Genomic DNA, 27661 nt, shown 5'->3' with positions numbered 1-27661 from the left:
AAATTTTCAAACAATAATTTACTATTGACCCGTAATGTATATAGATATAAGAACTAGAACCATACTACAGCAAGTAAATTAATTTCTCAGGAAAATGTGTGTTGTTTCCAATGATTGGTATGCACTTCTCAGGTGTTGTAAGAATGAATTTGTGAAAATTTGGTCCTTAAGTTAAGGTGTTTTATCTTCTAATGACATGAACAAGGCAAATTTAGAAGAATAATTAATATCTTACTAGACTGGTGCAGTTTGAAAATGCTTTTTCATTCCTAGTACAGCACCACAGGGCTGATACCTATTTCAGTTTGCAACAACTGAATAATCACCAGATCTGTTCCCACTGTATTGCTGCCTAGCTGTTCTTTTTCTCCTTTTTGTATTTTTCCATTTGTTTTTCTTACATAATTTGCACTTTTATGCATTGTTATTGAAACCTTTCTCTAGTTACCAAGATGATTCTGTTTAACTTAAGTTGGCCCTTGCAAATTTCATATGAATATGTTTTATTCTGTTTTCTAAGCTATAAATTAAATGAATTATGGCCACTTCTTTTCCACCTTGTTAATAAGATGGTTAATATGGTCACTGGGTTTTATTTTTGAACCACATTGCCTTGATATAATTAGTCTTCCAGACATTGTTAATGGAAATGTAACACAGGATAGCACCCAAACATTTTATAAGCTTTACTGTGGTTGAGAGTTAGTAGATCATTGCTGCAAACATTACACAAGCTGTCACTTAGAGGCTTGACAGAGGCTTGTTCTTGGCAAATTCATGCTAGCCCTTGTTTTACAGCTTTCATGTCTTCTGGATGCTTATAAATTATCTTTTTAATAATTTGCTCTAATTCTTATGTAGGAATATAAATCTCACTGATATACAGTTCTCTGTATCATCATTTTTGCTCCACTTTAAGATACATTTTTGTTTCTCCAAGCTACAGCCCTCAGGATTCTCTGACCTCCAATATAATCAGTTTGCAAAAATGATCACTAATACAATAGTGATATAATTTGTGGATTGTTCATTCTCTAAGTGCAGTAAATTTAACTTAACCCCCAGGCCCTAGCACTTATCTACTTGTGATCAGGTATCTCCATTTTTATGATGGCAGTAGACAAAAGGAACTGAGAATTTCAATCTTCAGCAGAGCATGTTGCTTGCTCTTCTTTCTCATTAAGGGTCCCCCTATTTCTTTCTTTACTTTTAATGTGAAACATTTCTGTATGGCAACTTGAGTTCCTTGCTAACTGTAAATTAATTTGACACTACAGCCCTTACATTTCCTTGCCTGTTCTTGCCTTTCTGTTAATTCAAAATTGGAAATACTTGATCCAACTTTTTTTTGTGTGTTTCCATTTGATTCAAGATAGCTAAAAGGCAAGGCAGACATGTTGATATTCAGCTTTTTACTGCCTTACACCTGTAACTTTTCTTATAGTGGTCCTTTTGTGGTTAACCCCCTGGATTTGCTTCCTAAGAGAAGAGGATTTTTTTTTTTTTCTTTTTAGGCAGGCGTACCCAAACCAATATTAAAGGCAATGCCCATACATTCTTTTGAAATGCCTTTATGGGATAAGAGCTAGCCAAAAGCTGTGGAGCCCTGGAGGTTTAGCTGACAGGTCAGAAGGTCTTTGAAGAGTTAAGCAGGTGTAAGGAAGGGAAAGCTGGGGCTACTGGAGCAGCCAGGGGGGCAAAGAGTTTTTCCAGGAGGTTGGAATAGCAAGAAGCATGCTTGACACAATTCTAAAGGTAGGGGTATTCATATAGGAAAATACAGAGGAAGTATGTTCTGTGTAGAGGATGCAGGGTTTTGTGGCACACTGGAAAGGAAACTATAGCTAGTTTTTTGGGTTGCTGTTAGATTAACCTCTCCTGGATTTCATAATTCTACTGACACCTTTTGATATTGCTGGTCAGTACAGTGTAGTAAACTGGGGATAAGGAAGTTCTTCAGTTAAAAAAGCATATCTGGTGGCACTCCTTTACTGACATGAAAGGTCTGTTAGGTCACTTAACAGATGGCTTTTTAAATATTACTGATGCAGAAAGTTTTCTTTACCTTTCTTGGCCTTGGAATTCTCATTGTAAGCTCAAGTAAGCAAAAGAAACTGAAAGTTTTCCCATTTTATTTTCTTTTACCTGAAAATTTGTTGGTCCTATGGCACAGAAAACCCAGGAGAAAACAATAATGGGGAAACCTGAAAGAAATTTTCTTCTCCACTGGGAATGTGTCCAGGCAGGATTTAAGGACAGTGTAAATCTGTCTGGAATTTCAAGCTTTCACTGTTTTTTCAGGGCTGTTTTCTGTGTCTTGAACACCTGAACAGTATTGACTGCAAAATGGTCAGGGGTTAGGCTTCCTGTGCACCATTAAATAGGTTTCATCCAAGTCCTGCCTAGATAGTTTGCTTATTCTTAGATGTGAGCTGAGTGACTTTAATCATGTCTTATGCTGTGAAGCCATAAATATTTTAGAATATTGAAGAAATACTGGTCTGGAATTTGAGCAACCTCAAAGGTTCCCACCCCTATTAACGGTAACTACAAATATTTGCCCAAAATATTAAATAGTTTTTAAGCAGAAAGGCATTTGTAGTCAGCTTTACAGCTGGTGGCCAGATATATTTCACAACTGTTTTTTTCTCTTTTCCCACTGTTAAACACATTTCTTGAGATGAATAATTATTTTTAATTCTATGGTTGGCTGGGTTAAATTGCATATTTGCTTTTTGAAATAAATAAATCATTTTGTTGTTTCAGGCAACTTGCAGACTACTCGATATTTAGATGTCTCTTTGATGTACTGAAGTCCTGAATAACATAACTAAGCCCAAGTGTGGCTGTGCTTCAGTCTAGATCCTCAAGCTGATTTTGAGTTGTGTTTTCTCATGAATGAGATGGTTAGAATTTGCAAATCCTCTTACAGCATCACAGCACGTTGAATTTGACTCAGGGTTTGCAATTTACAAGTAACCAAGTTCCTTTTGTGCAGGAAAAAAAGATAATATCTTAAACAATTATATGCTTTTGAATATGCAACAGAAATGAGCTAAGGTGCAGTTACCAGATAGAGCCACTTTCCTCTCCATTTCTTTGTGTGCTTATAGAAAACATTGTGAGATATCTTCAAAGTATTTGCATTTCAGAAGTTACTGGGTAATAACCAACATGTCAGTAGACTTTATCCCATTTTTATGCACCTTGAAGAAGGAAAGTTCTGCAAATTAATTCTGAAAACACCTGGAATTTGGAAATACTTCATATCAAAGAACTTTCCTTTGCAGGTGGTTTGAAGCAGCTCTCTTTAAAGGTAACACAGACTTGTTCTAATATTTCTTACTCTAGCTGTCCATATTTTAAAAGTATTTGCTATCTGGAGAGAATACATAGGTATCAAGGAATATGAGAAACACATATGAAAAATTTAATGCAAAACTTAATGAATGCCAGTTGTCTGGGGGATGAAAATTGAGCTTAGATATATTTCCCAAAACATCCCTTTTTTAATCTGTTAGTAGGGTAAATTGAATGACAGAACTTTCAGGTTTTTCAGAGAGCTTTACTGTAAATAGTTTTGGAGAATATGGAAGAAAAATATCAAGAAACATCCCTCCTCAACACCCCCCCCCAATCTTTTAATAGCTATATATTTTATTTTCTTTTAGCATAATTGTACTTTGATTTTTCTGACAACTGAGTGGTGCTTTGATTAGAATATAACCATTGTCTCAGAGAGTTGAGCGCCTGAAATTTGCCTCTGTAAATCACAGGGGAAAATATTAATGGACCTGGATGATAGTAGAGCGATTTGGCTGGGTAGCAAATTAATTTTTCTGCATCCTGAATTGTAAAGAATGTGTTAGTCTCAGAAGGCACATCTACTGTGTGAGAACTTTATAATTCAGTCTTTATTTTGGCATGAACAAGGAGGAGGGTTTTGATTTTTGTTATTTACTTCTGATGCATTATTGGGTGATAGATTTACTACCTTTTAGTTGCTAACTTGTACATGTAAATCTGCATACATATATTTATAGTGTGTGATCTTTCTTTGAAGTCTTACTTGTAAATTCTTTAGAAGATTTCAGTAATCATGGTGTTGTTTTCACAACACAATTATATCCAGAGCATTTTTGGTTTTTTGACAGTCAAGGAACAATTTTTATTAGTCACAGGAAAGAAATTGTTTATGAGTCAAATCAAACATGGAATGTAATAGTTGCATATATAATGAAGTTTTCTCTTAAAAAACATCCACCGAGGGAAAGCTAATATTTTCCATCTGTTTTCCCCCAAGCATTTGTAAGTGTTAAAAGAAATGCACAATAAAATGGAAGATGAATGAAAACCCCATATAAATAGGTAGTGAGTTAGGTTTCTAATCTAAGTATTTCACTTGCATAAAACAGGATTTTTTATAGTTAATGGTAGAGAAGTCGGGGCAAAATTCATCTTGCATTTTCTGGAAGATAAGTTGATTATTCCAAAATTTAGAGTTCTCAGTCACTATTGTAACTGAGATTCTTTTTCTTCCTTTTAATTTCATTTTTATGATACAGATGTTGAGCTTCAAAAAAGCCTGTTTGGCAGAACTGACTATTTTGAACTATAGATTGTGCTCAGGAGTGTGCAAAAGTGAGAATCCTGTAGCCTTCCCTCTCTTGACAGATTCACAAGAAAGATCAATTTGGCAACTATGTTGGCCTAATTCTCTCCTTATGTAGATATTAATTGATTGTAGGCCCATTGCACAAGCTGAATTATAAGTGCTTGGGAATAACACAGTATTCTGTGACTGATTAATCCCTCTCCATAGAGCTGGGTTTCTAAAAATCCTAAATCTCAGGTTTGCTTTGCCTGCTCGGACATAATTTTTTGTGTCCTCATCATGCAACTATTCACATTTTCATGTACAGTCATAGTAGTGGTCATTAAAGCTGAGTATGTTCACTTTATCTGGTGCCCTCACAACTTTCCTCGGAGGCAGTTTTCTACAGGGACAATTCTTCAATTACATGGATTTAAGGAAATGAACAAAGAATAAAAGAAGAATGAGATGGGGACCTATAGGAAAGAAAGGGACTTCATACATAAGGTAGTTGAATACGGCTCTGAAAATGTTATGTTGCCTATTGTACAGTTCTCCCCTTGTACTAAACAAGTACTTAAACCACGATATTTTTACTGGTTAGTACTAACATGGTGTATGGGGTTATTCCTACTCAGATAGAGGACTTTGCACTTCCTTTTGGTGAATTTTAGGAGATTTCTCTTCACTCAGCTCTCCAGCCTATCCAGTTTCCTCTGAAAGGCAGCACAACCCTCTGGTTATCATCTGCTCCTCCCAGTATTCCCTGAAAGACCTTATTTTTTATCAAAAAGTGCAATGTAAGATGTGAGGAAAAAAACCAGCCCTGTGCATTACCCAGAGCAGTGGATGATCTCAGACTGACCTGTGTCAGCAAGATCCTGCTTCCCTTAACTTCTTGGTTTTTTACCTGCACTTGTTATGAGTTATGAGACACAGATTTTTTTTGAAGTAGTAAGACTCATTGATGTAAAGTGCTTCATGTGGTTTTCTGAATAGCATGGTTAGTTCTATTATTAGAAAAATTTCCTTTTGCCAGATGATGATTAAGAGGATCATGCCCATAGGCCTGTTTGCAAATACATGACATGGTTTTGGCTCTGTTTTCAGTATGGTTTCCTGTGCTTGTTAGACAAAGGACCTGTGATAATAATTTTTACAAGAAATGTTCTTGCTTAGCCCTTAACTGCCTTGATAAAATGATGAGCTTTTAAATTTTCTTTTGATGTTGTGTGACATCCTTTGCACTTTAGCAGACAACATCTCTTCTGCTTATTGACAGAACAGCACTCTTGTGTTGAAGTTAAACACATTTCCTGTTCTGAAAGGAATGAAGTAATAATTGCTGGATTTTACTTTTCAAATAATTTTCCCCCTATATTGTAGTTCTTGTCAAAATGAAAGGAAAATAAAGAAGGAAGTCTTTGCAAATTTAGTATTTGCTAGCATGGCTGCAGTAGTGCAATAGGAGAAAAATTTCTGGTTTAATGAAATGTTTGTATAAACAGTCCTCATATACCTCTACAGAGCTTTTAATATGAGCAGCTACTGAGCATGTGACCATTTTATACATTTAGAAGATGCTGAGGAGTTATCAGTTTTGTGTATCGACATCTTGCCAACCCACGCAGTTTTATCTGTTTTCTGTTTCTTGCAGGGATCTGATCAGTCTGGTATAGCTGAGATGGTAATTGCAGATGCACAGTAGCTGCTGTTACCAAACAAACTGAGTATCTCTGTACATATCAAAGTGATTCATTCAGCCTTACACGAGTCATTCTGTGACCAGCAGAGTAGTGAAACCTGATTCTGTTCTTATTTGTATCCTGAGGTTTTTAGACAGTATTTTCAACCCTATTGCCTCCTGTGTCTGCTGTACCCACTGCTGACAACATCCTCTCCATTTTCCCTCTGCTCTCCACAACATGGCCTTTCCTCTTCTGTCTCACTGAGCTGTTGGCTGAGCAAGAGGAGCGAGGAGTGTAGTGCTACAAGAGAAGCAGATAGTGGCAGAAGATTTTACTAATTTTTTCTCTTATATTGTTGTGAATAAATCAGTTATTGCAGTTGTTAGCCTAATTGTAATTACCCAGATTGTCTTTATGTCCTCTTTTCTTAGCAGAAGCCATTTCATATTTTCCAGTCATATGGCACTATCCCCAGCTTTGTAGCTCTATTAAGAAGTGGTTTTATGTAACAGCTTCTTCAAAATTCAGTCACAGAAATGATCTGATTCCCATCCAAGGCGAGTGCTGACTGGCCAGCTGGCCTGCTCATGCTTATGCCATGAACTGTATAACTCATATTACTGTCTTTGTCTCACTGAGAACATGGCTTTGGATCTTTGCCTTTATTTATCTAGGCACTGCTTCGTTTTTGGTGGAAAGTTTAACCATGCCTGGAAGTAGTTAGCATGTCTATTTGTTCCAGACATGGTTAAAACTGGCCCAAAAGTTCAAAAATACTTAGAGGAATTGATAGGTGAATGGAAGGAACTAAAATACAGTGTCACTGCTGCTGTCACCATATATTGTTGGCTAGCTGAGGCTGAGCAGGATGTAAGGATTTTAGAAGCATTTATACTTTACTGTACCTGGCTGTCTTCTGTGAGTTAAAATTATACCACTCCTATTAAGTTATTGAGGCTCAGACAACTAAAATTTAGAATAATTTTGCTGAACATACAAATTTAAATAATTTTAATAAATATAAATAATTTTAATAAATAAATAAATAATAAAAAATAATTTTGCTGAACATACAAAAAAACCAGATTGTTCAACTCAGGTGTAGTTAGTTGCACCTCTTGAAATCACACTCCACTGGCTGGTTTGGTTAGCTTGTCAGCTTCTTTGCAGAGCAAGTATCTCCTCCTTTCATTATTCCATGGCTGGCCAGCTTGTTCTAGAATCACTTGTCAGTAATTTCTTGCTATCTACGTGAGTAATAGGGCTTGGGGAATACTTTCTCTAAATGATGGTTATGAAAGTAAAAAGATTTGTCATTAATAGCTATCCATCAAAGGATTGACAACCAGTCTTCATTCATAGACTTGTCAATGTCTGCTGTCCAGATTTTTTAATCACCATTTCAAGTGAATTTATTTTTTTTTCCTTGATTCCTTTTATCTCATTCAGTTTCCCACATTATTAACCAGGGAAAGAAGTCCAGATGACCTGACGTATCTCCGAGTGTCTGAATTTGCTGAAGCAAATAATTACCAGTCACAAAAGGAAATTACATACATCCTAGGAAATAGTTAAAATCTAGAGAGTTGTGCCAAAGTGGTTTGTAGTTGCATTGCTACAAAACTCAAACCAGACTCGTGTACTTCTGTCCATTATTTCTTTTTGTAGTGCTACAAGAGAAGCAGATAGTGGCAGAAGATTTTACTAATTTTTTCTCTTAATGTTGTTGTGAATAAATCAGTTATTGCAGTTGTTAGCCTAATTGTAATTACCCAGATTGTCTTTATGTCCTCTTTTCTTAGCAGAAGCCATTTCATATTTTCCAGTCATATGGCACTATCCCCAGCTTTGTAGCTCTGTTAAGAGGTGGTTTATGTAACAACTTCTTCAAAATTCAGTCACAGAAATGATCTGATTCCCATCCAAATGTAGTGCATTGATCCTTGATTTTACTTCTACCTCTTTTCTGTACCTTATTCTCCTTAGTCAGAAATCTATAACTTACTGTTCTCAATTGAAGGACAGACTTTGAGTCCTATTTAGATTGATTTTAACCTTTTAAAACCTTTTGTAGTTAAATAAATCCCTTGCTTTGCTACTTTTTCCCTAGTTCATCTGAAAAACAAGCTACTCCTATTTTAATTTCCTCTGCAAACTCTGACTCAGCCTTTTGGTAGTTCGTCTTTTATGCCTGTATTTCCTGACTGGCAATATGCATTTCCTGATTTGTATCTGAGGTTTTTGCCTAAAAGACCTACTTCCTTGTTAGCTTCAGCCATTTACTGTCTTTAAGGAGAAGTGAGGCAGGACATCTTTCAGATCTCAGTTTTAGATCTCTATGCCAACCACACCATAGTCACCACAAGAATTTGGCAAACAGTGTCTTCTGGTCACCACAAATACTTGTTCTTCAACCAGACAAAGCCCTTAGCATCAGATAAACAAATTCATTCAACTACAATAAACAAGGCCTTTCTCCTTCTGAAGTGGGGGCAAGATCTGCATTACTTCTGCTTCTCCTCAGACCAACCCATTGCTATCTAAAGCATCTGAAGCAGGGAAAGAAAAAAGCATGTGCTTGATATGCAAGTAGACAGCTGAAATACAATAATAGGAGGGTTTCATGTTACTGCATTCTGCAATGTGCATGTAACAAGTTGTTTTAGTTTTCTGTTCATTGAAGTAAAAATTCATAGAACATGAAACAGCCCAGGGTGGAAGGAACCTTGAAATGTCATCTGGCCCAACCTTGTGTGAGACTAGATGAGATTTCTAGAGCCTGGTCTGGTCACATCTCAAAAGCCTCCAGTGTGGCTCCACCACATCCCTGGGGTGGTTGTTCCAGTGAATGATTGTTCTCACTGTGAGAAATTTCTTTCTTATATTGAGATGAATGCTCTGCCAGTACAACTTGTACACGATGCCCCTTTCCAGAAAGAAAGTAGCATCTCCATCACTACCATTCTCTTAACAATCAGCTATTCAGACACTCATCTTGTTCTTTCAGCCTGAATTATGAGTGGCAGAAGATTGTAATTACTCATGCTTTGTGTCAGAGGGGAATGAATATATTAACTCTTGAAGCCTTTCTGGCCCTGTGAATCTGTGTGTGAAATCTGCATTTATGTCTGTGGTAGTGAGCATATCTGCTTTCATTACTTACCCTGGCCAGGAATACTGTCCTAGGGAGGTAATCCATCAGTGGCACAACTCTATCATACTTCTGGTGATCCAAGAGGGATGTCCAAAAAAGAGGCAGTGATAAAAGGGAGTTTCACCTGTGAGAAAGCATAAGATTGAACGTTTTGGCAGGTTTTGAATTTTTTGCACTTACCATGAATCAAAACTGATCTCCAAATACCCAGTGATACATTAATCTGTAGCCCACATTTTTTGAACTTATTTTAATGATTCGCAGCCTATCTTCAACTAATATACATAATACATAATACAGCCTATCTTCAACTATCATTCCAATGATATTTCTCGTTCTGACTTTTGGATGTAAGGTACTGTGATAAACACAGAGAAAGTTGGTAAATGTGCCAAAATACTGTCTACTAGAGGAAAAAAAAAGAGTTGAACATTCTTCATTGGTTCCCTTTTGCATTTCAGGTATTGGTGGCAATCTAGTAGCTATTCAAGCTAGCAGAATTTCTACCTACCTCCATTTACACAGCATTCCTGGAGAGCTGCCAGAGGAGGCCAAGGGTTGCTATTACCCATGCAGAACATACTATGGTACAGGTATGTCTTAATTAAAAATCCTGTCTACATCTCTTTCCCCCTGTGTGCCCAGCTGTACCACCAGTGAGAAATGGCAATGAACTGAACCTGCTGTGTGCAGTTCAAAGGCTGGTGAGGCTTGGCAGTTCCCTTTGCCTGCAGCTGTGGGAAGCACAAGAAACTCCCTGAGAGGTGGATAAGGAGAGAGGAGGAGCAGGAGAAGCATTCCGAAGCCCTGGCAAGGGCTGGTGAGGCAAGACACTGGGATTCCCACTCAGAAGGCTTTCAGCCTTCAACTTTCCTTAGCTTTTCTACCTGCTCCTAACTTTTGTCTGCCTTCAGAACCTCAAACCGATTTCCTCTTAGGGCCAAACATTGTATCAGGCATTATTACTGAGCCAAGTCCCTGCTTTTTAATTTCAGTTTGCCATTTTCTCTCTGGATTGTCTCTTCACAGCTTATTCCTCCCCTGTCTCCCACTTTCCTAATGATGCAGTAACTGGTGAAATGTGATGTCACCACCATGTATTACACTTCCATATTTATTAAATGAATTGAAACATATGTGAAAGTGGTAAATGTGGGGTTACTTTTTAGAAATGTAAGGCATTTTTGAGGATGTCTTGAGTATGGAGTCCAGAAGATCCTCTTTTCTAGTAAGACTTTAGGAAGTCCAAAAATGTAGATGTTATTACATGAGAACAGAGTGAAGGCAGTTTGCACCCTTTTCCAGAAGAGCTCTGCTTACTTTTACTGGTAAACAGTGAAGTTCCTCAAAGAGTCTTCTAGTGGAAAATAATTCCTGCTGTTGCACAGTAGCCAATGCTGTGGAATTCCAAAAAATGGGAGTGTTTTATATTGAAATGACAGAAATCTGATATAGTAATTAAAGAGCTTAACCAAATTTTTAATTTTCTTTTTAATTGTAGGAGTAAATAACAAATCAGCCCAAGTTCTGCTTCTCTTGGTGATCCCTGGACACCTGATTTTCTTGTACACTATCCACTTAATGAAAAGTGGACACACTTCCTTAACCCCCATCTTTATTGCAGTGTATTTGCTTGCAGCTCTGCTACAGGTAAGAATAAGTACACCTGGGAAATGCTTGTATAAAATCAAGTTTTTGAAGAAAATGATTTTTGGTTTTTTTTCCTGGCATCTGAAATCTCATGAATGGTACAAGAAGGTGTAGTTTAGTAGAGGCTTTCAGCACAGCTCTGAAGTCACTGGTGATCTCCACAAATGTAGGGTGTACACAGGTTGTTGTGAGTGCTTTTCAGAACACACTTGACTGCGTTATCACCTTGTCATGCATCTTTCACATGCTTTTGGAAGCACTGCATGCAATCCCCATCACTGTGAGCAGCGAGTGGGGAAAAGGAGAGAAGGCAGGGGAAATGGAGGAAGGGAAGGTAGCATTTATGAATAAGGAAAATCAAGGAAGACCTAAAGAAATCTCCTGGAGTAGTTCACATTACTGTTTTAGTTAACACAGTCCAGTAGATGAAAATAGCTACTTCCTTGGTGTGTTCTAAATATTCAGTTTAAATTAATATGACAGAAAGCACTGTACAAGAACTTGTAATTGCATTAATTGTCAAATTTTGTTACCTTATTTGGCTGTTTTTACCTAATGGTCTGTTCATACCCAGCAAAAGCAGTTCTTGAAAGATGCCTTTTGAAATAGCAATGTCTCAAGGTGAAATGATTTCATTTTGAGAAATCGCCAGTACGAAATTAAATATAATATAAGTCACACCAAAGTTTTAGGTATAACCTGCCTGAATTAAATATAATGTTTCATTACACCTTAAAACCAAAAATGTGACTGTTTGTGTTATACAGTAGAAGTGTAGTTGAAATATCCATAATTTAAATATACATATGGCTTTGAAAAATGTGACCAATTTAATTTTAAAATGCAAACAAAATTATCAACAGATCAATACTTAATAAAATTATAATTTTTAGTGTTCTGAATTGTCCCCTTTTTTCCCACTGCTATCTCAGTAGGTTTTAAAAACTGTTACTATTTCATATGAGAATTTTACACCTCTTGGGTAGAACATGACTGGTAATGTTTCAACCTTTGCAAGTGAGAGCATCATACTAAAAGGCATAAATTACTTTTCATTTCCCTCTTAGATAATATTCCTTGTTTCTAGCCTTATCACTTGCTCCATAATGTTTTTTCTGAGGAAATGATGCTTTTCCTTTATCTGTTCTGTCTGGGTTGGGACAAGAGTCCCTGACAATGTAAGACTGTAATGTGATTTCAGTCAGTATTAAACTTCCAAGATTTCCTGTGGGAGACAACCTAAATTCATCAATCCAGTCCTCCTGCTCAGGGAAGTGCAATCACAGCATGTTTAGGAACATATTTCTTCAGCAGCAAGACTTGAGAAATGCAGAAATTTCAGGTTTTCACCTGAAAACCGAGTTAAGTCATTATGGCAGGACTTTCAAATGACATAACAATTCAGACCCAGCAGCAGCATGAATACAGGTGTAAAGTTGCATTTTCATCAGTTCAGGATCTGATTGGAGTATTCAGATCTTTGACATGTCTCTCTATTGCAGTACATTTGGGCCACACCTGATTTTCTTGATTTTCACCAATAAAGCAGACATAGAGTTTTTTTGTTTTGTTTTGTTTTTTTTTTTCCTCCCCTGCTCCCTTTTATGGATTATTTTTTTATCTTTATCATCTGTCTTTAGTCATCAAAGGCATTTTGAGATGTGTTTACTTGGACACCGAGTACCAGTATTGCAGACTATAACTTCCTGTGGGTCTGGACGTATTTACAATTTGAAACACCTTGGTTTTTCAGACCTGAAAAATTTAATAGATTCCTTTCCCCATTTGAATTATTCTGGTGTTTTTCTAGTAGTGATTTTTGTAGTGTTGCATACCTCTAATTAGAGCAGATTTAGTTTTCAGAGATATTAGCTCCCTTTAATCTTTAAATCTTCAACACATTTATTTACCTGTCAGTCTGAAGTACTTCCATACTGCAGTTTTATGCTTTTAAGTTTCTCCTTTCTCAAGGAAAGCACTTAAATATTTATACTCATTCCTCTTCCCTTTTTCAGTGACATAATCTATGCACCTCCAATTTTCAAGCTGCCATTTCTTTTGGCATAACCTAACAGCTACTGATCTTATTTTTCCAGAATCTTTTGTATTTTTGTCTTCCCCAGTGAGAGCTTTTCCAGTTCTGCTGTAAAACCGAAAAATCACACGGCCAAGTATTATTATTTCAATTAACAACAAACCAAATGCATTAACAGTCTTTTGAGCAGTGAGGGATCTGCATTCTGGGCCTTTTTAATAATATATTGGACTTTGTATTTATTTTCACTTTGCATGGAGGGTATATGAAAATGGATGTCAAAAGTGACAATCCTGCTTGCAAGCTGGGTTTTATGTCTGAGGTGGTAGACGACATTTTAGCAGAACACAGTGATTCCCAAAGGTGTTAGTTAATTTTAGATTTGATACCACTGCTTTGCCCTTTGCCATTCCTTACTTGTGTTGAGCTAGGGGGCAGAAAGAGTTGCTGAAAATGATTATGGCAATATACCACCTATGCAGGTTTTTCCTCACTATGTTAAAAAAAGCATGCTAAATTTAAAAAAAAATAAAAATAACAGCAGCAATTCAATGAATTTTCTGTCCTTAAAATTCAAGTGACTGTTGTAAGGTGTTAAATTATTTAATGACGTATCTTACAGTGGAGTGCAGTAGATTGTTAATTGACTTTGAGTCTCTTTATTATTTCTGACTGTCCAGCTCTGTTTATTTAAAATGGAGAGGAAGGGGTTAGAGAAATGGCAAACACAGAACTCCAAATGAAATGTTGAAGTAAATGGGGAAAAAATCAAGAAAATGTTAATGCAAAGACATTGATTTTTCCTTTTATATTTCTGTGTCTCTTGATAGTTTATGCTATCCCACATATCTCTACAGTAACACTGTGACATATAGATGAATACTAGTTTACATTTAACGAGACTTTTTCAAATTGCCTGTAAACTTCACTATCCAGCCCAAAGTGATAAAAAATAGAATTTATTTGCATTGAAAGCTCTATGCAGTATTACTGAATTTCCAGTGAGAGAGTTAGTTCCTTTTCATCCACATCTGGTCCTTTCGTTGTTTGATTGTTGTTTTTTCACCACCCACGCCTACCAGCTTCTTTCATCTCTTCATCTCTTCATCTACCTGCTCTGAAATATTCTTAGATATTTTCTCACAGCGTGTCATTTAAATAAGTTATTTGTGGGAACTACATAATTAATATGCCATGATATCAATGGTATAATTCAGTTTTTATTGACTGAAAACATGCAGTGTAATAAAATACAGTTTCACATACTCTACATATTCATGTAGGGTTTTTTTTTCTAAAAATAATTACATTAAGATATTTTAAGTAATATGAGTAACCAGAGATTTGTGTTCCTTTTGATTCTCTGTGAACAAAACTGTTCTGGGTTTCTAGGCTTAAGAAAAACCAGAAAACATTTTATTTAATTTCATTTTCGTTTTCTTACCCTGAATAGTACAGCTGTTTCTATTCTTTGAATAAATACATATTCTTGAAATGTTCTTCAATTAAATTTAGAAATTGATTGTAGTGACATCCAAGGCTATAGTCACTCTTTCTTTAGAGGGGCTGGCATTTCACAATCATTTTTCCATAAAGTGGGGAAAACTGCACAATTATTTACATTAATCTGCATTCAGGTCAAACTTTTAGGCTGAAGTTTAATAGGTCTGAATTAGCTCTGTATTGAAGAGACTGTTCTGTGTTTATGAATGGCAGGACCAGAGGAAAATACAATTAAAAAATGCTATAAGGGATTGTAATATCCTTTAAGTATGTAGGGCTTCACACAATGCACTGTTCAGTATCAGGGCAAGCCAATGTGCCTAATCAAATCCAGTATAATGTTTTTAAGTGTGTTTTGGATTTGGGGAGTGGGCTGTGTTGAAGAAGAATACTCTTGCCTTGAAAATCTTACAAAAACAAGCCACAGACATGCACCAGCACTTTGAGTGCAGTTACAATATGGCATTTGATCCACATAGGTTATGTGAACTGGGAAACAGTCCTGCTTTTATTCCTCATAAAGGCACAAGTTTGGTGGTTTTTTTTTTTTTTTTTGGTTGTTTTGTTTTTGTTTTGTTTTGTTTTTGTTTTTTTTTTTTTTGTTTTGCTTTTTTTCCCCTGTATGAGGCTATGCACCAAGCAGAGTTTCATCCCGTCTTGTCAGCCTGCAGCAGGAGAGCAGCACTGGAGCTGCCAGGCTGTCAGTCCTGGCACACAGTTCGAGGTACTCAAAGGCAGCCTCTGTTCTGCACCTTCTCCCTGAGCCACTGAAACACCCTCCCAGGAATTTTCACACCTCCTGACCACATCTGAGCACACAGTGATGTTCAAGTCTCAGGGAATAAACACACAATAGGAGATTCCCAGAGCTATTACCAAGGAATTCATTCCAAAATGATTCTACCCAGCAAAGTCAGCATGCACGGCTGTGAAGTCACTTTTGCAGTGCTGCAGGGCTGTTTGGGGCAATAGAAAACCAAGAATTCAGTGGTGCTCATATAACAGCTTCCTGCTCACATCAAAAAACGCCTTGGAGTTTTCACTAGGGTGAGGATTCTGATGATGGCATGGGCCTTGTTAATGTGAAAACATAACTTGTGGGATACACTGTACATTACAGAGAAAAAAAAAAAGGAAGGTTGTGTTTAGAGATGAAATATTGCTGCATTATCAATACTGCTTTTCTAACAGGAAAGGTTATTTCCGAAAGATGCTAAGGAGACTATACTTCAATGAACCATGGAAGGTGAAGCCCAAATCTGGACAGTTCTGTATGTTCTCATTGCAGCATGGCAAGCAGACTTGCCAGACTCATTGGGGTCTGCCCGTGGCTACCACAGCTCCTTCCTTTCCAGCCATGTGGCTGTCTGTGGCAGAAGCCCAGCTCCTACCAAGGTCACAGCAGGGATTTTTTTATCATTTTTGCCTCCAGAAGGCTTAACTCAAAGTGCTTGTGTATGTAGCATGACACACTGAATTGTCCTACAGCTCCTTCAGGCTGAGCAGACCAGAGCACTTACTGGTCTGGCTTACACCTGGCAGATAGCTGAGAAACAGCTGTTTTCAGCTGGAATTAGAACTGTTTTGGTCAAACCAGGGTGTCTGGCAAAGCTACAAAGAAATCAAGCTGACAATCCGAAAAACTTGATTCAACCTGAAATCTAAAAAAAAAAAAAAAAATAAAAATAAAGTCACTTCCCACAAAATTACATCAATATTATAAAACTGACACAGAAAGCCACTAGAAGACCTTTCTGGTGAGAATGACAGAGGCAGAACACAGTAGTCTTTAGAGATTATTAATGGGATTCTTTAGTCATAATTAATAAAACCAAATACGCAAACTTACCTTTGAATTTCATAGATTCGTAAGAGTTTATCCAGTAATTACAGGATCTTTTCTTAGGAAAGTTTTGGGTAATTTTGAGTCAATATAATTTGAAAGTAAAGAGACAAAAAAGAGGTTGCCTCAGTTTATTTGCATCGTTTTCCTGTCTAAAGTAACAGAATGCAAATATTTTGTAATGCACCTTCAGATGGAAAAAAATTAAGGTGGAATCATCAGTGGTAGCAAAAGACAGTTTAACAGTTTAATTTTCCAGCTTGGTGTTGGAATTCACTTACCTACTAATGTATACATTAATATGTATAGCAACTAATGTATAAATTACATAAAAGTGAACAATTCTACTCTGCTTTACAAATATTCTTCATTTGAATATTACACTTATCACTGTGAATTTGACATGCATCAACTGATGACATATGGACATTCCAGATGAAAGAAACATAAAATATATTATAGCATCCTGCAACTTATTAATTAGGCTATAGGAAGCCTAGACAGTGTTAAGAATGTTTGGAAGGAGTTATGTATTTTATTTTAAATAATGAGTTTCAGTCTTTTCCCATTTTAGGAGTCATAAGAAATTATTTCCGTGAGAAAATAGAGATGTCCTACATGCAAAAAATTAAAAATAACTTCTTATCACCTAACTTTCCTTTTATTTGTACTAAACACCTTGAAAGAAGGAAAGTAAATTTTGTGCACAATAAAAAGGAAAAAAACCTGCTTTATAATGTGCAGTGTTTCCATTTATAGCCTTGCAGTCATAAGATCTGAACTTTCAAAATAGTAAAGCTCCCTCATATTTATATATTCATGTTCAATTTCAATTCCAATCTGAAATGCATAATTTGAGTCGTAAAGTTCAATATCAAGAATTACTCCCTATTTCTACCTTTGTTGTACAAAATAGTATGAGTACTATATTCCTTATTTATAGGTTCTTAATCATTAGGATTTTTCAAGCTTTTCCCCCCTTCCTACTCTTATTACTGTATTCTGCTGCTTCCAAGGACATTTTTTTGACAGTGAGACTGAAGGGTGATTTTTAGAAATGCAGCCCTAAGTCTGATCATAGCCTTTAGTTTCATTTCCTCTCTTGTGATTGTGATTTTTTCCCCTGTAATAACGATAATATTATAGCATGATTCCCTTTTAAGCTATCAAAACATCTGGAATTTGCTAGTATTTTGCAATACTGTCTCTGGGAGTTTTTTGGTTTTGTTTTGTTTTGTTTTTCTTCTTGATCAGGACCTATTGAAGTCTCCCTTTTGTTAGCCAGATCTTCTTATATAGATAGACATTTAGTTATTTTTTGCCCTTTCTTAAACCAGTGCAGTTATTTCATCCTCAGTCTGGAAGAATTCCTAGCGCTTTGTTTCATAATTCTACTACTGCTCATCTTCCTTTTTTTTGCAGAAAACTATCTATATTAAATAATTTCTATGCTAAATAATTTCAGCTTGCATCTTGAATAGTGCTGCATGTATTTACAAGCTTTTTTTACCAATTTTCTACAGCATTTCATGCTAAACAGCTAATGTTTTGTACTGTATTATTAGGTTTTTCTGTGATGTTCATCTCTTTATTTTTTTCCCTCAAAAAGCTGATTTCAGCTGGGAGAAGAAAGGCTTCTTCTTCATAGCATGAGTGCAGGGCAGAAATGCAGTGTTTGTATGCTGTGCCATCTGCATCAATTTACTGACAGAAGTATCTGTCACTGATAAATAAATCTCACAAAACGTGAAGTGTCATCTTGCAATGTCCTCTTTTACGACTTGTTTTTTTTTTTCAATCTGTCAGATCTTTGTGAGTCACTTATCACTTTGAATTCAAGATCGCCTTTCAAAAATTCAGCAAGCTCATAGTAGGGTGCTTCTTTTCTTTTTTCGTTTTTTTTTTTTTTCTTTTGTTGTTCCTATTTTTCCCCCCAAATAATCACTGCTTGATGACTTTGATTACCTTCTCTTAACAGTGCAAGAAACAAAATCTTCTTGGAGTCTTAGTCACATTGATTCTGTCTTGCATTACAAACTGATGTGGGAAATGAGTAACCGTTTCCAAAGACGTAGCCCTATAATTCTTAAAAGTTAGTGAGTTTCTAGCCATGCAGATGCATGATGGATGACAGCATTATTTCTTCCCCAAAGTTAGTGAAGGTTGGAACTGCAGTGGCATAATCTGTAAGCACTAAGTTCCCATTGTCATCACATACTGTTTAAAGCACCAGTTATATAATCTGCTATAAATTTTTCATATGAATTACAGAATCAGGCTTGTTATAAATTTGCATTACTTGTTGTTCACCCATACATTGATACAGCAGAATATTTGGGAAGGTTCAGCAAAGCTCATTTCCAGACTGCCCATTTAACACTGCAGTCCAAGTCAGTTATTTAAGGGTGGGAAAACACACAGCCATGAAAGGTTTTATGTTGTGATTTTAAGAGTCAGAAGTGAATACTATCCTCTAAATTGGACGAGTATGTTATGTCTAATTGGTGTGTGTTATATAAATGCAGTGTGTATTTTTTCTTGGAATGAGTGCTTCATCTTCCAGTGGAACATGCATAACTATTGGGTATGTGGGGCACTGCAGCGTCCTCTGAAGCACATCCTGTAGGAGATGGGAATGTACAGGATCTTTTATAAACAGGCCTCTTTTTGTCCCTGTAAGAAGAAGGAGCTGACTCAAGGAATCTGATAGTCTTCCAAGGAAAACATCTGTTTTAAATATATTGTGTTGGATTCCAGTCAGCACACCTAGGACTTGCATAATTAGCTTAGACTACAGAGTTCCCTTTTCAAAAGATACATTTATATAAATAAGCATGCATTTTTCATTAGGCAAATACTCCTCCTTTCTCTCTCTCTCTCTCTTTTCTTTTTTTTTTTAAGTTATAAATTCAGGCTTATATTTTAACATACACTTTTGCAAAGCAAGGATTAACTGAGAACCTTTTTCAACACAATTATTTGTGTTGAAATATGAAAATGACATTCATTTTCCTGTACTTATAGTGGAGAAGTGTCCTTGCAACCATCTGATGAATATTTTAATGAATGAGTACATACATTTATAAGCATGCTTTTGATGCCAATAATTGATTATTTACTAAATAACATATTGTTGTACTTTTACTACTTTTGATACTGCACTATTTGATACCTTCATTGTTTTAAATGTAGATAGTAGAGTTTTTAAAAATGAATTATGATAGTACTTAAGTGTACCCTTCTTAAAAATCTAATTAGCTAAAAATACCAGACTTTATTTCAACTAAGCAGCTCCTTAGAAGCTATGAGAATAATGAAGAAATGAAACTCAGTTAGTGGTTCCTTTCTCCATTCATCTTGTGCCATTCCACCCCACATGATTCCACTGAACCAGAATCCCTTCTCATGCAGCTGTGCAACATTAAAAGAATTCTTTTCGAAAATTGGGGTTAATAATTATGCATACCTTGGTATGAAGATCAAGCCTCTCAAATGTTAAGACATTCACAGTTGGGAATTAAATCTTTACTTTGGACAAATTCAGCCTGGACTGACAATTTCTATGTATATTGCAGGTGTGCCTTAAGACAGAAGGCTGAAGATGGTATTCAGGCATAAAACTAGGTTCTAGGCCATTTTTGCATTTCATACAACCAGCTTGAAACTGTTCTTAATTGACCTGTTATTCTTTGTATCACACTGATTTCAGGTCAGTACCATGACCTGTGCAACAGGGATTATGCCTGGGTTGAGTTGTGTCCATGTGGGGCAATGTGATTTGGTTCTGAATTACCTCAGAGCCCTGATTATGCTCTCTCTGTACAGATTGATGTGTTGGGTGAGAAGTGCAGTGTGTGTTTGGTGGAACTCTTTGGCTTTTCTTGCATTTTCAGAAGTCCTCGAGCATAGTGTGGGTAAAAAATGCTGACAGCAATTCAGAATGTTCCTTCCAGCTATGCATGGTGATTGAGAGGGATTGGCTACATGTCCCTCTGGTTGTGGGGAGCTTTAAATTTTCTGAAGTTCAATCCATATTAATTATTTCTCTGTTTCAAAACCAATGGTATGCAACCCTTTGGTCTAGTATGGAGACAATAATGTTGGCTGTTGACTTCCTTTTGATGTAACTTACATATAGGATAATCCAGTTTTGTTTGCTTGATGTTGTGTAGGTGTTTACTCTGTTGTGGATTGCTGACTGGATGGTGCACCACTTCTGGAAAAAGGAAAAGACCCTGACAGTTTTTCTATCCCTTATCTTACTGCACTGGGAGATCTGCTTGGAACTGCCTTATTAGTCAGTATAAGGTTTTCATTTTCTGTGGCTCATAGGTGAGCAGAGATGGTGATGTTGGTGACTATATTTTTCCAACAAATGCAATGACTTTTCCTGGAGTATTGACAAGACCGATCACTCCACTTGAGGGTCCTCAAAGTGTTTGTTCCTTTTGGTCTAAGTAAATCCAGTGACACAGACATAAAAGAGCCTTAATGATTTTAGTTTGGTTTGCTTTTAAAACCTTGGATGGAACTATGATACCTGAGAGCTTTATTCTGGAACCGAGGTGAATTGGTGGTAGCTTGAAGATATTTGAGTAGACACAATGAAGAGCAGATGAATCCTTTTATCAAGTTTAATTGCTTAAAGGGTTGATGATATGTTCTTACCTTGCAATTTCAGTGCTGTAGCTCTCTGATCATTGCAGACTTGATACCAAAAATGACTGTTATGGTACACATTTTGTCACAGGCTTTATTTTCTGTAGAAGTACATGACCTTCAGCGTTTATAAAATTAGACACTTGAAAGTGTCTGCAGGACTGAGCCCGTTTCCTTTGTGCTAAAATGAGCAAAACCTAACTATTTTGCTGTTGGGATTTATTAGAACAAAAATAGTAAAAGCAAATAATAATGTGACACCGACCTGGTCAATAAATGGGTTGAGTGATTAAACTCCTTGTGTTGAAAAGTGTATGTTCATTAGCAACTGAAAAAATGTTTAACTAACTGACAATAATGGTGTTGTGATTGCCCGTATCTGATTTTTAATGAAGTATTAGCGGTGTTGATTTAACATATTACTGACCCTGCTTGAAACTGCAGTATAAAAGATGAAGTTTTCTTTTATAGGCACTTAGGAATTACATAAACTTCTCAAATTCCAGAGCTATTGTCATCAGTTTCTAAGCAGAAATCTCAGCTTTCGAGCCATGCAAGTAATCCGGTCAATAAGGAGATTTATGGCTTTCTCAATGATTTCTCTTGTTGTAGACCAGAATATTTCAAATAATACATTGACCATGAGGACTCTGGTTGCATTTTGAAAACAAGGTACTAATTGCTCTTTTTTGAGTATCTACTGGGAGTTCCTCACAGCATATCTTTTAAAGGACTATAGCATACATCCTAAACTCATATGAATTTTTTAAAAATATCGTATTTTTAAGTGTTTGTGATTGCAAGTTTAATTTTGAGATTTAAGTTAGACAACTGAATCCATATATCAGCATATGGTTTGATCCTGTACACATTAGTCATGTGCTGTATGCATACAAATGCTTTTAATTTGATGGACCTGCTCAGATGAGTAGATTGCGTGGATAACTGTTAATGGGACTCTATATGTGTTGGTCACCTAAAATCTTGGAAGTTCAAAGTGTTTGCAAACTTGAAAATTAAACCAGCTATTCAGTGCCTACACATGGATTTAGATGCCTGAATCTTAGCTCCCTCATTTAACCCTTTTTATTTAAGGTTTTCTTACTGTATTATACTATAGTGTTTGAATAAATCATATGTATTATGTCTTTTTATTATGTGAAGAGAAAGATGAAATCTTTCTTACTTGCGGTTCTCTGACTTTTTTAGTTTGTATTAATGTTATTTAAAACAGTTTCTTGTATGTAGTATTGCAGGAAATACTATTAAATTGTTTAAAACAGATATAAGTAACTGATTTTTTTTCCAGTAATGGTATTTATTTTGATACAGCTGTAGATGCAATTTTTTTTTTTTCTGTTAGAACTGCCATCTGAATCAACTCAACTGACGTTGCAAGTGCTTAGTAGAGTTACTGGACTTTAAGATAATTTTTAAATGAACTGCAGGATTCTTAAAAATTAAAATTTCATGAGTTACTTGCAATCTGTGCTTATCCAATGCATGAGGGACTTGTAGTATTTAGTCATGGCAGTAGCCTTAGTGATTAGTGTCCTAAATATTTTCCCAGTAAATAAGCAGTTGTTGGTACAGTGTGACTGTACCAACAAATGTTACATAGGTAAAATTGTGAAAAAGGAAAATATATAGCCAGGCTGAAATAATCTGGGCCTGGAAACAATAAATGATGGGAAAGTGGGAAATGGGGAAATTCAGTTCTTCAAAAAGGGGGAAGTCCATTGCATGGTTAAGAGAGCAAAACCCATATTGTGGGAAAGAAAAAGGTGCAAGCTTTCACACAGCATTCATTACGAGAGGGGAGCGCAAACAGGAGGAAGGTTTTTGGAGAAAAGAATCAAGAGCCAAACTTGTTTCCCAGGCAGGGAAGAAAATCTAACTTGTGTTGAAAGGACTTGGGGAAGAGGTGTAAAAGAGATGCTTTAGGGAAGGGTGGAAGTGAGGGAGAGAAAAAAAAGAATGCTCTCAGATATGATTAAAGAGGAGCTTGCATGAGGAAATAAGTGCAATACTGATAAAGCAGGGAAAACCTGACATCTGGAAGAACAAGGAATAAATAATCTGTGATGTGGAAAGGGGTTTGATTCTTGTGTGAAAGGAGCATTTTAGGAACTTCCAGGCTTTGCAAACTCTGCTGCCTCGTGTTAAGAAGGCAAAAAGCTCTTACCCCATTTCGTGTATTCCAGCTGTGAGGATAACACGGGAGGTGGCACAAAAGAGTGCTTGGATACCAGAGAATTTTTTTCAAGCACTCAAAAGCTGGACTCCCTAAACCAATTTTGAATTGAGTCAAGTCAACCTCTTCACAGTGTTCCACCTACTTGATTTTTTAAACACGGCTCAGGAATAGTGAATGACTTCACTGCGTGTGTGGGTAAGAAATGTTAGCAGAAATTCTGTCAGAGACAAATGGTGTGCTTTTTGTGCTGCTTAAAACATTTGAAGTTTGAAATTTGAAAGGGACATCCTGAGATGTTATTGTCTCTTGTTATCAAAGCACCCATATTTCATAATCTTGCAGATAAAATGATGACTCTTGGTATTAAACTCATTAAGTCTTTTCCTCCTCTCAGCCTGCCAGTAGATTCTTTCAAACCTTCCTTTATAATCTGCCTAATTAGAGCGATGGCTAATTGACATCTCTTTGCTTTTGAGTCAGCATGGAGCACTTCCTTCATTCTTGCTTATATCAGCTCAATCACCTCATGTAAGTTGTGGGTCACCCTAAAGCTCCTCCTCCTGGAACTTCTTGTTCCATTTTCATTCTGCTGATGAGCTAGAGCAGCCAGAAGCTGCAGGTGGTTTGCCTTACAAGTTACTGTCTGTGACACGATGCTGAGCAACTCTTGGAGTGCTCTTGTTTGGCCATTCTTATTGTCTGCTCTGTTTTTTCCCTCTGCTTCAGAAATGTCTCTGAGGTAGATAGGAGTACAGGCAGGTTATTTGAAATGTGTGCAATTTGCCATTCTGAAGGATTCTGTGACCATCTCAGTGGCTCTGTGAGTGTGCATGAAAAGGATAATCTCATTTGTAAAGTTCAGCCAGGCGCAGCTTTAAAATGTGGAGTCGGTAGTGTTTCATGCCATAGGTGTTTTCTTTTCCTGTGTAATGCTTTGAAAATTATCATTCCAGTGAGCTACTGAAGGACTTCCAGCTTCTTTTTAGAGTGATCTTACAGCCAGGATTGTTCCTTTGCTTTATTATGCTCTTTGACATAGGGGAGGATTCTACTTTTAACCCATGCAGATCAATATTTTGATTTTTATAGCAATATTTTGATTTTTATAGCAATATTTTGATTTTTATAGCAATACTGTACACCTTGTCTTAATCTGTGATGTTTAAATTGGCAAAATTATCTCCCACTCCCATGTTTAATGTATTAATTTCACTGGGATTTTTAGAATGTTGATGAGAACTGGTGAGCAGCAAATTAATTTCACTCCTTTTTTACAATTTGCAAACAAAATCAGACTTTTCTCATGCAAAGATTATAAGAGCATGAGGATTAAGCCTTTACAAATGCAGTATAGTTTGCAGAATCAGATTCAAGATAAGACCCATCATCTTTTAACACATTTGCTATTCACTTCAGTTGTGAGCATCACAAAAAGCTCTCTTAAGTGCAAGAATAGCTTGGAATACATGTCAGGAAACAGTAGAATAAATGCTTTGTGAAATGAAGCATTTGAAATCCCTCATTATTATTGTAATGGTAAAATTGCTATTGCAAATGAGGTAGTCTCTTTAGAGGTGCATAAAATGGCAACAGAATATGGTAATTGAATTATAATAATCTTCTTTGAAAAAAAGTAAGGTAATGTTCACAACAGTACCAAAAGGACTGGAAGCTCTGTGAAGTCTCCTGGTAGGATTTTCTTTTCTTTCTGGCTAGAGTTTTTGTTCTAATTGTGTTCTCTAATCCATTCCTAATCACATCAGTCTGTTGCTCCATAATCTTTTGGATTATCATTTTCCCTTATTGAAGTTTAAAAAAAAATAAAAATCAGTGTTTTCTATGTATAGGTTCGGTAAAAAACTAGGAAAGAAGTGTGTTTGTCATTAAAGCCTCAATCTGATAGTCCTAAAGGAGGCTGAATTAGGAATTTGATCATCATGCGTGAATCCTCTGGGGAATCCAATATTAGCAAGACATTAATAATTCACAATTAAAGCTGAGAACCAGTATGTTTGCTAAATAGACAGATTGCCATATTCTGGGTGGGGACCCAAGAGCGAGAGTCATTCAGCATTGTCTGGGCTGGTTGGCTCTTACCTTCTCTGCAGCTAAAAAAAATTAAATTCCACGTCCTGCTCGTTGTTTATTTAATATGCAGGGTAGTTCATCATATCCTCTGTTTATGCTTTTATTTTTCAGTCTCTACTTGAGCTGTGCTTGAAATATGCTTCTTCCTTACTTAGCATGCTTCAGCTTGCTCTTTTGGGAGATTGTTTCCTCCTCCAGAGTTGCTTAAACTCTTAAAAGGTCAAGGAAGTGCTTTCCTTGAATAATTCTAAATCTGCTTTTTGCAAGTGAAATAAGGGGCGAGTGAAATCCTGAATGAATTGTATGGTAGACATCTACTGACTTCTGAAGGGATCCTCAGGATTTAATGATGCTGAGTTCTCAGATTTACATTCTAAGTTTTACTATGAATAGGATCTTTAAAAAAGATTTTGTCTGTTTTCTAACTTTTTTCTGTTACCTCCTGGTTCAGATTAATGAAACTGTTGGTGTGTCTCAATGTCAGTAGAGTAGTATTTTAATAAATCTGACATTCTAAACAGTATTTCAAAAGAACAATACTTGTTTTATACTTGAGAAGCAATCATCCACTACTTTCCTATGAATCCTCATACTATAGTTAAGTTCATCCAAAGCCCTTTTCCCCCCCTTTTTGTTTCTCTTTTCTCAGTGCTGACACAACTAATTATTTTATTATCTTACAGTATCCAGAGTGCTGCAGTAACATCAGAACATACTTCCTGTCAGTTGGTTTGAAGACTGAACCAATTTTTACTCACTATAGAGGAAAACAGACATGACAGGTCTGATTAATCCTGGTTTTGGGGAGATGAAGGGTAGCTTTCATTACTGTAGATGAGTACCTCTGGAGTTTGGAGGATTTTCAGAATCCAAGTGAGCTTGCTAAGCTTGACCACATTTAGGTAACTGGAATCAGCTTGAGGGCCAGTTTGTGGACAAAAGTTGGGGTGATTTGGAGACCAAAGCAGGCTCTGTATTTGTCTGATACATGGAGATGGGCTGATCAGCTCTCTCTCTCATTCATTTTGCCTTCATGCTTTGCTATTGTCACTTCTTCAGACCCAACCCATCAAGGCCAAGTGTGTGAGTCTATCACATGTGTATGGAGAGTGTGGTCCCCCTGTAACAGCAGAGAGTGAGGCCTTTGGAAAAAAGAAACCTTTAAAAACCTGCATGTTATTTGTCCCAAATGAAAGCTCTAAGATGCTGTGAATTCAGATCCAAAAGGACATACTTATTCCCTCCTTTCACTTCTAGCTGTCCTTTGCTCTATTCCTACATTAGAAAGCTGCTTCATATAAAAAAAAAAAAACAAAACCCAAACCCAAAAAACAAAAAACCCCAACAACAAAACTTTCTGGAAGCACTATGAGGTTACTGAGCCAAAGAGCAGGAAATGCAGCTCTGTTAGACCCCGTGTGTGGTTACGTGCCCTGTACATGAGACTGACATGAGCTGTGACAGCTTTCATCCTTCAGGGAGAAATAACCCCCCTTCCTTGTGCCTGACTGTAGAGCCTTGGCATTAAAGCATGTGAATCCACAAATGCTGGTGAATGCATGCATACCTCTGCGATTTGTATAGCTTTTTAGACTGGTGCTAAGAGAAACAAACATTTTAGGCACTCATTACAAGGACAAAAATGTCCTATTACCATAGGAACCCTCTCTCAATGACATGAGACAAAACTAATGAGTGTTCACCTTCCTGGTTGTTGATTCTTGTTCAGCTCTAACTACATTGCATCCAGTTTTCCATATTATTGAATTGAGATGTTCAGCAAAAACCTCATTTTTAGTTACCTTGTCTTTTTTTCTGGCCATGGTCAAGCCTCCTGCTAGATAAGGATATCTATTTGTAATCCATTTTGTCCTGTCCATACCTATATAGAAATTTCCTGCCCCACAATCTCCTTCTAATTTTGGCACCATTGACTTCAAGGGCTTTTTTCATTAAAAAATTGTGGATTTAATTTTTGACATTCTTCCGAGGGAAAAATTAAAAGCTTTAAAAGCTTCTGCTTTGGGAATTCTACATTTAGCATATACAGTCATATTGCACACAGAGCAGGAACAATTCCATGATAACTAGAAAAGCACATTGTAAAATTATTTCAAGCTAGTGAAGTTGTTATGTCCTTCCATATAACTGAAGAAAAAAATTCTTAATAAATCATGAAGAGCTGTAATTCCTGAAAGGATTCTTTTTTTTCTTGAATGGAGGTCTCAGCATTTACCTGGACACCTTTGC

General features: G+C 36.5%; 1 protein-coding gene across 1 annotated transcript in view; it reads left to right on the top strand.

The window, feature by feature from the left end:
- The window catches only part of SLC41A2 (solute carrier family 41 member 2), a 36919-nt gene extending 15026 nt beyond the window's left edge, over nt 1-21893 (top strand). Inside the window, 6 exon segments of the mRNA XM_066319965.1 lie at nt 9898-10029; nt 10938-11086; nt 20640-20685; nt 20688-20773; nt 20775-20804; nt 20806-21893. Of these exon segments, the coding sequence (XP_066176062.1) occupies nt 9898-10029; nt 10938-11086; nt 20640-20685; nt 20688-20773; nt 20775-20804; nt 20806-20928 (566 nt within the window). The 3' untranslated portion in view covers nt 20929-21893.
- The last annotated feature ends 5768 nt before the right edge of the window (nt 21894-27661 follow it).

The sequence above is a fragment of the Sylvia atricapilla genome, chromosome 5 (assembly GCF_009819655.1).
Source record: "Sylvia atricapilla isolate bSylAtr1 chromosome 5, bSylAtr1.pri, whole genome shotgun sequence".
Taxonomy (NCBI): Eukaryota; Metazoa; Chordata; class Aves; order Passeriformes; family Sylviidae; genus Sylvia; species Sylvia atricapilla.
The sequence above is the reverse complement of the archived record's forward strand: the minus strand, read 5'-3'. Positions and strand labels throughout refer to the sequence as shown.